At 38.0% G+C, this 12,291-nt stretch overlaps 1 protein-coding gene across 1 annotated transcript in view; it reads left to right on the top strand.

Moving 5' to 3' along the window:
• Positions 1 to 12,291, top strand: part of Col5a2 (collagen, type V, alpha 2) — a 128,952-nt gene that overhangs the window by 67,021 nt on the left and 49,640 nt on the right. Inside the window, exons 6-8 of the mRNA NM_007737.2 lie at positions 1,317 to 1,370; positions 6,254 to 6,364; positions 9,197 to 9,274. Of these exons, the coding sequence (NP_031763.2) occupies positions 1,317 to 1,370; positions 6,254 to 6,364; positions 9,197 to 9,274 (243 nt within the window). The remainder of the gene's footprint in view (positions 1 to 1,316; positions 1,371 to 6,253; positions 6,365 to 9,196; positions 9,275 to 12,291) is intronic.

The raw sequence follows: 12,291 nt of genomic DNA, 5'->3' as shown, positions 1-12,291 counted from the left end.
GATATTTTACTTCAAACCATTTTCAAATTTAGACTTTGTATTTTGAAGCAATGCATGGTACACAAGGGCCAGTTTCATTCTGAAGTTGATAAACTTTATTTTTCCTTATGCATTAGTTTTTCTGCTGGTGAAAAGGAAAAGCAAGCTATGTTTACATTGCTAATATTTTATTGACTGTGTTCTTTAAATAACAACATATTTAAAGAGTGTATTTGTATGCTGACTGATTAAGAGAGATTTATTTACTTAAGTAATACATTGCAATAGAATTTGAGAAGTTATATACTAGCATGAGAGATTTCTGGCTTTGCTTGAAGACTAATTATCTTGAACTTGGGATATCAACAGTGCTTTAAGGTAACTAATGAATAGTGTGTGCTCACATACATAACATTTAAATCTCAAAACCCACCAGATCTTTTGAGATCGAATACTAACATAGCTCTAACAGACTTATTTTAGTCCATTGTAAGCCTCTGCTTTTGCACAGTGTTATTGAGCAGGGTATGGAATCAAGACACATAGTTCCTACTTTTCAGGAGGCTGAGACAAGAGGATTCTTAGAGCCAAGGAGTTTCAGGGCTGGTCTGTAAAACAACTTAATTCAAAATCAAATAAAACAAAAGCAACAGTACTGTTTGTTGAAACAAATAATAATTTTGAAATAAAATATTTGTAAGTAGAACAGAAATTGTGGCAATTATAATTTGATTCATTATAAGTAGATTATATGTGTGTAGGTATGCAGTAAAAATAATATATTAAGTCAACTAGTGAATACATGAAGTGACATAAAACTGACAGCAGCAGGCAGACCAGTGATGACTGACCCAGAACATTGTGAACCTGTTTGAATGCACATATTTTACCAGACAATTGATAATTTAGGATCCACACTTTTATGCAAGTCTCCACACCTGAACTCATTTTTATTTGTTGTTGTTGTTTGTTTGTTTGTTTTTTTGTTTTTTGTTTTGTTTTTGTGCCTAGATCTTAATGGCCAATGATTCACACTAGGAGAAGTAAAAATGGTGCTTAAAAAGACACAATTAGTTTTTACCCTAATATGCTTACTTACACAGCATCTTTCTTTATGTGTCATCTAATTCTTTACAGATCTTCAAACTTCACTCTTAATTCACTCTGCCCTTTTGTGGGTAAAGTAATCATACACACAGACTTTGCTGTCCAGTCTTCCAGTGCTCTAAATTGAAATGTGATGTTTCTGTGTCAATGTTCTTATATCAATTGAATCCTTAAAATATCATTCGTAAATGTTTATGTTCATAATCCTCATTTATGCTCTTATGCTCTAGGGCCCCCCAGGATCACAAGGACCAAGAGGGGACCGAGGCCCTAAAGGAAGACCTGTAAGTGTACATGAAATGAGCTGATTTGCACTTTCTACCTTTGAGGCACTGTTAACAATAAATTCTACAAAATCTATGTTCGTGAAATGATCTTTTAGCTGTCCAAATTCAGAGCAAATTACTGCATGAAAATTATTGCCCACTGTTTACTAGAGAGATAGTATAACTGAAATCACTTATCCTTTATAAAGTCAAATTAAAATCAATTTAACTTAAGAAACAGGGTTAGTGAATTGTGGTGAGATCGCATGTTATCATTCATTGGTAAATAATGAGAAGAATGTGTAGCCAAGGTAAAACACCCGAACTCTATGACTTTTAGTTAGCAGTGAAATACACAACTGGATAGAGGAAAAAGACATTAATTAATGAGTAAAATTTACACAGAAAATTTATTTACTTCTAGTGTCCTTAAAAGGCATCTAAACATTTCACCAAAAACAGAACACTTTTACAATGGAGCTGTCATCAGGGATGGAATTCATAGGCCTGTAGGTGAATGACAGTTCCCCCAAGCAAGTTGGAACCATTTGTGGTGGGAAGAAACTACATTCTCTCATTCTGCTGTGCATTCTCCATTGCTGTCCCACTGAACTACTTCACAGAATTAATAGTTTAAAAGCTTTTAGCTCTTCAGGTGTCACTAGAGAATGAAAATGATAGGCAGAAGGTGAATTCAATTGGGTGGAGTCAGGGTGGTTACACAGAAAACATATTTTACCAATGTACTTGTACTACACACACACACACACACACACACACACCTCTATCTATCTGTCTGTCTATCTGTCTATCTATCTATCTATCTATCTATCTATCTATCTATCTATCTATCTATCTATCATCTATCTACTTATCTATCTAGATCTAGATATTTGATGACACTGCCCAATGACACATGGAAGTTGCTATGAAAATAATGATTGCAGATTCAGAGTTTCTGGCTAGAAAACTATGAGTTTAATCCCTATCCCCTGTCCCTTTTTTTCTTTCATAGCGAGGTAGTTGTTTCCTCTCTTAGTCCCACGGGAGAGAATGTTGATCAGCTATAATTCTGTGTTTGGGTATAAAAATAAAAGCAGCTATTTAAAAGAGTATAGAGCAACTACTACTGCAGGTGACTTCTTTCTTCTTCTTCTTCTTCTTCTTCTTCTTCTTCTTCTTCTTCTTCTTCTTCTTCTTCCTCTTCCTCTTCCTCTTCCTCTTCCTCTTCCTCTTCCTCTTCCTCTTCCTCTTCTTCTTCTTCTTCTTCTTCTTCTTCTTCTTCTTCTCCTTCTCTTCCTCTTCCTTCTCTTTTTTCTCTTCCTCTTCCTCTTCCTCCTCTCCTCCTCCTCCTCCTCCTCCTCCTCCTCCTCCTCCTCCTCCTCCTCCTCCTCCTCCTCTTTCCAACTCTCCCCAAATATACTTCTCTGTTTCTTTGAGAAAAGAGCAGGCTTCCCAGTGATATCAACTGAACACAGAGTAACAAATGCAATAAGACTAGGCATAACCCCTCAGACCATGGCTGTATAATGCAACCTGGTAGAAGATTTTTCCCCACAATCAGGTAAAAGAGTCAGATGCTCTCACTCTCACTGTTAGGAGTCCAATAACAACAGAAAAACCCCAGTTAAACAACCACAGCATGTATGCAGATGCCTCATTAAGGCCTTGTGGTTGCTGCTTTTAGATTCTTTGAGCCTGGGCTAGAGAGATGGTTCAGGGATTAAGAGCACTGACTGCTCTTCCAGAGATCCTGAGTTCAAATCCCAGCAACTACATGTTGGCTCACAACTATCTGTAATGGAATCTGATTCCTTCTTCCGGTGTATCTGAAGATAACTACAGTGCACTCATCATATTTATAAGACAAATAAAATCTTTAGATTCTTTGAACCCTTGTGAGCCCTGTTTAGTTGATTCTGTAGACTCTGTTCTACTGGTGTCCTTCATCCCTCTGGCTTCTACAATCATTCCTACCCCCCTTCTTGTATGAATACATTCCTCTGATAGTCTGAGCAGTGGTAATATATGTGATTTGTAGTTTTTGCTGATTATCTTGGTATAAATACCATCACTAATTTCTAGCTACAAGCATATCACAGAATACTGATAGGTAGAAGATTTTGATTCATAACACAATCCTCCTTGGATATATTTGCTGGATTGAGGTCTTTACTGTCACAATAAGGAGTGGTATAAAAATAATTCCAGTTTCTAGTACTATCAAACAATACAAATCATTTACATCATGTAATGTGGTTTCTCAACTTTAACACTATAAAAGCCTTGAACCAGATAACTCCTTATATGTTGTGGGATTGTTGTCAGTTCTACCTACCAGATGCCAGTAGCAACCCTCATTTCTCTTCTAATTGTTGCAAATAAAAATGAATTGATGCTGCCAAATCTAGGCAAAATTGTACTGGATTGAGTAGTAGTAATTAGATAGAAACTCATGAAGCCAGTGACCACCATGATTCTGTCATCAAAAGTCCCTGGTTTAGAGTGTATTATTCAAATTGCTTCACACTCAAAGGTTTTTAGTCTAGAGTACATTATTATCCAGGTTACTTCATGTTGACAAACTCGTCATTTATCTGGAGATGAACATTCAATCATATGTTAAGTACAAATTGCATGTGACACCTAAGGAGTCACCTGTGCAGTGAAACATGCACCAATTATTGCAGCTGTAACATTCCATAATGTACCCATGTGAGTGGTTACGTGTGCAGGACTTTGTGCAATCAAACTGCTAACCCGCAGGAGGTACAAAGTTCTTGTGGAGTGTGCAGCTTTTCTTCATGTGAACGTTTAAAGTTTGCCACCTAGTGGCCATCCACAAGTACTTTTATGCAGAGTGCTGCCTGAGAGTATTCTGGGGGATGGAAGAAAAATGATGATACACAGAACATTTCCTTCCCCAACACAAAATTTATATGACTAACTTTAATTGGAAATATGAAATGTATTTTAATGTATCCCCAATTATAGTTTATTTTTATTTTCATCAGCAAAATGTCTACATAATGTTTTTCTTATTCTCATTAAATTTCATTTTGTTTTAGAAAAATTTCATAAATGTTTATTAATTTAAATCTCAAATTGTGCTAGACCAAAACACAATGGATATTTAAAGGCGATTCCAGGAGACTAGAGAAGAGTCCAAATCAGACCCAGCTTGGTATCTGATCCATCTTAACCAACGAATACATTAGCAGTTTAGAGAGTTAAACTAACCAGATCTCTTTTGGTTCACATAAAAAAATAAATATTTTTTTTCTGTTTTTTGGAACTGTTTTTGGAGTTAACATTTTATTTTATTTTATTTTTTTAAGATTTATTTTATTTATTATATGTAAGTACACTGTAGCTGTCTTCAGACACACCAGAAGAGGGCGTCAGATTTCGTTACAGATGGTTGTGAGCCACCATGTGGTTGCTGGGATTTGAACTCTGGACCTTCGGAAGAGCAGTTGGGTGCTCTTACCCACTGAGCCATCTCACCAGCCCCAACATTTTATTTTTGTTACCTTTTTTGTATATAATAACAGTTATCATTTAATAGTTTAATTGGGGGGCAGTGAGAACCATGAATAAGCTCAAGTACTTCTCCAGTGTTCTGGTGTAGAGGTAAAAGGTGTCTACACACTGTGTGATCCAGGAGCCTGACTCAAAAGCTGGAATCAGCTTGCTCATGCCTAAAGAAAGAGCTTAGCGAATTGCCAGTAGTTTAGGGGCAAGAAGGAGGTTGATTTTTTAAATGTAGAAATATTTTTCAAGAAGTTTTGAATTTTCTAGACTGACTTTTCTACCTAAATACAAAGGCATAAATGGCTTTTTTTTTTTTTTTTTGGCCCAATACTGAAAGACATGGATTCTTGAATATAGCAAAGTATGGTTAACCAGCTGCTTCAGCTTGTTAATATTGCTGCATTATTGGTCCTAACTGTGGGCCAAGAAGAGCTACCCTCTTGACTAAGAATTAGAAGCTTCCGTTATTTTTTAACAGCAGCATACCACTTTACTTAAACTCCATGTTTAGTGATAAAAGTGAAATTATCTGGTGACTAATGTGTTCTTCTCTTTCTTATCGGAACTTATTAAGACTTTTAAGATTAACACACAGACACACACACACACACACATGCATGCACACATTCACATGTCTGATGTGAATGATGAAGCTGGGAGATGTAGCTTTTTCAGACTTGAGGACTTGGCTATTTCCCAAGCTGTCCTCAGAATGTGGGTTAGGAGGAGGGCGGGGCTTGGCAGCATGGCTTAGTGATCACTCCTCTGAGAACTAGACTCTGCTGGATCACAGTGCCTTGCCTCTGAATTCTCGTTGGTCTGGTTGACCACTTGGGTGAGAAGGAAAATAAAATGTGCCAGACTTAAAGTATAGAAGAGTGAAATGGGCAAATGTTATCCACAATGTTGGAGAACAACCATGCACCAGATATTCTGCAAGTCTTGTGTACTTTGGAAGATGAAATAGACCAAAAAACTCTACTGAGGTCTTTTATACTTTTGGATAAGATAGGGTGGACTCGGGTTAAGCAGGCTCTTTCTAGTTAACTATAACATGTTGTAACAAGACAGACGAGTGAATTTAGAACCTGTTTTTAAAATTCACATAAGCATCAAAATCTCACCAAACAAAGCTCATTCTAAATGCTGCTAAAGTGAAGTGATTTTCTGATTATTCTAAGATTTCATACATCAAGTACAATTCTTACCAAGACTACATTTCCATAGCAGAAGTGCTGGACTGTGTTGACACTGACAGTGTTTAGATTGTCTGTTTGTAATTATCATGACTGCTATCTAAAACTGCTTTTAGCTTTCTACGGACACATTTTAAGATGGTTCTAATGACAGCTGGTTTTCTTTTCTAGGGTCCTCGTGGTCCTCAGGGAATTGATGGAGAGCCAGGTGTGCCTGGTCAGCCAGGTGCTCCAGGGCCTCCTGGGCACCCCTCTCACCCAGGACCTGATGGCATGAGCAGGGTGAGTTGTGTGTTCTGGTTAGTGTAACAACTAGGTTACATGAAAGTCATTAATTCATTCTTATGTTATTAGACTGTATCAGTTCAGAGGTTGATGGCTTACTCCAAAACCTGTATAGTAAATGTGGACCTCCTATGAACAACAGTGAAACTGATAAATCCATGATAGATTGTTGGAAAAACACAAAGTGTTATTTTCTGAAGGCTTGTATCAAACTATTTGCTTTTATTCCAAACCTTTGGGTATCCCATCCCACGGGATTCAGTTATTTGTGGGTGCAAGGGGGAACGCAAACCTGGAAGGAAATGGGAGGAAGAGAAAGAGAAACAGGAGACCAAGAAGATGGTACCTATCAAGGTCTCGTTTATTATGCTGAGGTGCCTTCCTTTTAAAGCATACATCATGGGGAATAGGGGAGGGGTCGAGGGGGAATTTTACAAAGAACAAAGAAGTGGGCATCTGCTGACATGGGGGCCGAAGTCAGGCGCCAGGCAGAGGGCACTCTGCATCTTATCTCTGGAACATAGATCCTCCTTGACAGCCTTGGGTGTCAGGCCAGGCTCAGGCGTAACTCATGTCCTTGGATGTCATGGGAGTTCAGGAAGAGATAGGGAAGAGGGGACTATAATTCAGCTTTTACAGCCTCAGGTTCCAGGAAGGGAATAGGGGGGAAGGGGGTGATAACCAGCTCCTAGCACAAGGCCATTTGGCCTGTTAGGGAGATTGTGAAGGGCTCACTTTCTCATGGGATGGTCTCTGACATTTGGGTTTTTTTGTTTTTTTGTTTGTTTGTTTTTTTCTGGTTGACCAAGGCACTGTCCACACAATGAACTAAAGAACATACATTTCTGTCCTGCTGTTTCCCAGACTACAAAAACACTGACAAAATCAATCCTCTGGGAGAGGATGCATGTCTATGATGATGGAAAGAGCAGGAAGTTGTACAGACTCTTGGGGCAGACCTTTTTGTCATCATGACAAATGCTGACAAGAAACAGTTTAAACAATAAAGGATTTGTTTTAGTTCACAGTGTGAGAAGTTTCCATCCATGGTTGCTTGCTCCATTGTTTCTAAGTCTCTGCTGGGGCAGAGCATTATGGACTAATGTGGGGAGATTAAATACTCCCCTTCTCCCTGGCCAGGAGAGAAGACAAATAAAGGAAAAGGTTTTGGAAAAGACATAGGTCTCAAGAACATGCCCCCAGTGACTAATTTTATTCAGCTAGACCTCATTTGTGTTTCTAAATCTCTCATCAGTGGATGGAGTCATTGATCAGGCAATTCCATAGACAAGTTACTTCCCAACAGTCTACTTGTAAACATTACACTGGGAACTAAGATTTTATTTTTTTTATATTTATTTATTTTTGAGATGCTCCCCTACCCCTATGAGTTTCAGATTTTCATTCATTCTTCTGGTCATCTGGCCTTCTTTCCTGTCCTTCCCCACACCTGATCCTGAAACCACCCCTATTCCCCTTCCCATCCTCTCCCTCACCCAGTCTCCTTCCTCCATCTTCTTCCTATGATTATTTTATTACCCCTTCTAAGTGACAGTTAAGCTTCCTCACTTGTGACTTCTTTCCTGTTTAGCTTCTTTGGGTCTGTGGAGTGGAGTGTGGGTAACCTGTATTTTATGGCTAATATCTACTCATAAGTCAGTACATACCATACATGTCCATTTGTGTCTGGGATACCTCTCTCAGAATGATATTCTCAAGTTCCACCAATTTGCCTACACAATTCATGATGTCTTTATTTTTAATAGCTGAGTAGTATTCCATTGTGTAGATGTACCACATTTTCTTTATCCATTCTCCAGTTGAGGGAAAATTAAGTTGTTTCTGGTTCGGGGTTATTTTGAATAAAGTTGCTATGAACATAGTTGAGAAAGTGGGGGGGGGCAAGATTTTAACACAGACCTTTTTTGGGGGGGTATGTTGGTGGAGCCACAGCCAAACCACAACAGGATTACAAATATTCCTTAAATGTTTATATCCTACTTTAATCAAATAAAATGCTTTGTTCTGTCTACGCAATTGAACTCTTGGTGGAGGCATATGCTACTTAGTATATCACATAGTACAGGTCAACTTATGGAGTCTGAAGATTATTAGTATTTTACAACTGTTCATGCATTTGCTTCTAATTGAAGAATGGTCTGCTTATTTTTTGAACAATACAGATATTTCCCCACTATAATCTGGAAATTAATAAAGCTGCTGAAATATAGTTGAACAATTTTGGCCAGTTTAATTGCCAGAGTATCTTAAAGGTCATAGAGAATATTTAAAACTGTTTCCAATTTTTGGAACAAGCAGAAATTGATTGAAATGATTATGAAAATTTTGTCAACTTACATTAAATCGTTTTTTAGGTTATTTTCCATGAGTGAATAAAGAACACCATTTACTTAAAATGGAATCTGGCATCTTTAGGATAAATATTTAAAATGCATTCTTTAAGCTTTGTTCTGTTATTAGCATGTCCCAGGGATGGGAGGAAGCCAAATGAAGATCCCAGAATCCATAGCTGTCGACTGCGTTCTTGTCAGACAGCCGTTGCTTTTGTTTGGTCCCAGGCATATACCCTATTGCAGCAGTTCTTTTCTGAACCAGTATACTTAGAAACTGCTCTGGGAGAGAATGGTCCATCAAAACCGCACACAGTGAAAAACGGCTAATTTTTTTTATGTGCTAAATTCAAATGTTTAAAATAGTTGTTAGAAGAGTCTTGTTTGAACATGGCAGAGTGTGTACTATTCTCACTATTAAAAGTATGTTGATGCACATCTTTTACAGTGGAAACATTGTCAACACTTTATTTTATAGCCTTTTTCAGCTCAGATGGCTGGGCTGGATGAAAAATCTGGACTTGGAAGTCAAGTAGGACTCATGCCTGGCTCTGTGGTAAGCATGAAAGTTATGGATAAAGTATTTGTTGAAAGAAGCTTAAGTTAGCTAGTTAAAGGCCAATGAGGTGGCTCAGCGAGTGCTGCCAAGACTGTTAATTTGAGATCAACCACCAAGAAACATATGATAGAAGAGTATAAAAACCTCTGACTTCCACATGTGCAACATGGCACACACACACACACACATACACACAGAAACACACACACACTTACAAGCACATGTACACATACCCAAACGTGCAATTGTATACATGCAGACAGACGCATATATGCACATATGAATACAAACACAAACACATACTCACACATATGCACACACTAAGACACAGAAAGGAACATGCACACTCACATATACATATATACAAGCTCACACACATATACACATACACACATATACATATACACAAGCATACAAGCAGACACACACACACACAAACGTTATAAATACTAAGAAAATTAAAATATTTTAAAACACACTTATTAATACCTTTAATTTACTTAGCAAGTCCTGCTGTGTGCAAGTTAAAAGGCTAGTTGCGATCCATTCATACCCATGCTAAACATTTGTGAACATCAGTAAACTCTGTCTACATATTTCATTTACTACTTGAGGAAGTACAGGACATAACTACCACCATCACACAAAGACTGTTCCTTCATAATCTAAAAGTGTATTTATTATCTTTTATTGTGCTGATGAGAAACACTCACTTGGAAGAACTTTCAAATAGATTTCCATTTGTATGAGTTCTAATGGCCTAACAGGCTTTGGCTACTTTACTCCAACAACTCTGCTTTCTGGCTAGTCCTCTTTTGTCTCTGGTCTCTTGAATTTTCCATCTCCTCAGGTTACTTTAAAGTTGGCTATTTGAAGAATTCTAAACTGTGAGAAAAAATTAACACTCTTCAAGTCAACTCTCCCATGCCTTTTGATCATAATTCAAAATTGCTCCATGTTAATGAAATCTCAAACAATAAGAAGTGAAGTTACACCTTGTAGATTCTCACTCCCTTTTTCATCCTTAGGGCCAGCTTTAGGACACCTCAAACATGATTTGTGTATTTTCTAAACTATCAGTGGCACTATTGACTGGTTGGCTCGTGATAATTTTCTGAAATACCAAATTTATATATTTAAAGTTGAAACTACATATATATTCATTCCTGCATCTTATCAAAATGTTATTTATTTTAAGTTTTTTTTTACTTAAAATTAAGGTTTTATTAGCATATTTTAATTGTACATAGAAATGGCATTTAAAATATTTAAAAATTTTTATTAGATATTTTCTTTATTTACATTTCAAATGTTGTCCCCTTTCCTCGTTTCCCCTCCAAAAACCCCTATCACATACCCCCTCCCCCTGATCACAAACCCACCCACTCCTGCTTCCCTGTCCTGGCGTTCCCTTACACTGGATCATTGAGCCTTTCACAGGACCATAGGCCTCTCCTCCCATTGATGTTTAACAAGGCCATCCTCCCATGGAAGGAGTTACAGAGACAAAGTTTGGAGCTGAGACAAAAGAATGGACCATCTAGAGACTGCCATATCCAGGGATCCATCCCATAATTAGCCTTCAAACGCTGACACCATTGCATACACTAGCAAGATTTTGCTGAAAGGACCCTGATATAGCTGTCTCTTGTGAGACTATGCCTGGGCCTAGCAAACACAGAAGTGGACGCTCACAGTCAGCTATTGGATGGATCACAGGGCCCACAATGGAGGAGCTAGAGAAAGTACCCAAGGTGCTAAAGGGGTCTACAACGCTATAGGTGGAACAACAATATGAACTAACCAGTACCCCAGAGCTCTTGTCTCTAGCTGCATATTTATCAAAAGATGGCCTAGTCAGCCATCACTGGAAAGAGAGACCCATTGGTCGTGCAAACTTTATATGCCCCAGTACAGGGGAATGCCAGGGCCAAGAAGTGGGAGTGGGTGGGTAGGGGAGTGGGGGGATATGGGGGACTTTTTATTGGAAATGTAAATGAGGAAAATACCTAATAAAAATATTTAAAAAAAAAAAAACAAGGCCATCCTCTGCTACATATGCAGCTGTAGCCATGAGTCGGTTCCTCCATATGCACTCTTTAGTTGGTGGTTTAGTCCCTGGGAGCTCTGGGGGGTACTGGTTGGTTCATACTGTTGTTCCTCCTATGGAACTGAAAACCCCTACAATGGCATTTTTTTTTGCATGTACAGAATTTAATAATGTTCGTTCTTGAATTTTCCTTGTATGCCCTTTTCTATTAACCTTTCTCTTTCCAAGCAGACATTCTACCTCCATACTTTAAAGGTCTTTTTTCCCTCAGTAGCTAGCATGCCTAATGAATAACTTAGAAGCTTTTACTTGATTGAACTTGATTTTAGTTAAACTGATTTTGCTTTATAAGCTTTGGCATTATGTTTTGTTGTCCTCATACAGAATTAAAATTTCCTGAAGTCTGCATTTCTCTCCTCCAGGTTTCTTGTGCTTCGCAGCATCATTTAATGTGTAGATAAGGAAGACTGTTTATACTTTTAACATATGTTGTGAAAGAAAAAAAATGTTTCAGAGAACCCAGTACCCAGATAATTTTAAACTGACATTGGAAATAACCTAACAAAGACTGTTGGTTTCATAAACTGTTAACTTAGATTGTTATTTAAGTTAGGCCACCGTGGAGCTGAAGCATCAAACTGGCTCTCTTCAATAACTATGTGCCTGCCAAGATTTTTCCCTTTTTCAGATGGTTTACTTTGTTAGAACCACACATTTGCACATGTGCAGGCCCTTGTCCTAAAGAAACTGGGTGTGCATAGGCGTGGTCATCTCTCCTATGACGCAGAGGATTCACAATGAAATTATCACAACTGTCACTCAAATTTAATCTCCCAGAAGAGCAAGTTTGGGCGTGTCATTATGGCCCTCTAGTCCGTCATCACAGTCCAAGTTCTAAACACATTCACCGTTTTAAAAATGTAAGTTAAGGAGATGAGGAGATGGCTCAGCTGGTAAGAGTACC

Source organism: Mus musculus, chromosome 1 (assembly GCF_000001635.26).
Source record: "Mus musculus strain C57BL/6J chromosome 1, GRCm38.p6 C57BL/6J".
In the NCBI taxonomy this organism is placed as follows: Eukaryota; Metazoa; Chordata; class Mammalia; order Rodentia; family Muridae; genus Mus; species Mus musculus.
This window is presented reverse-complemented; position numbering and strand designations above follow the sequence as displayed.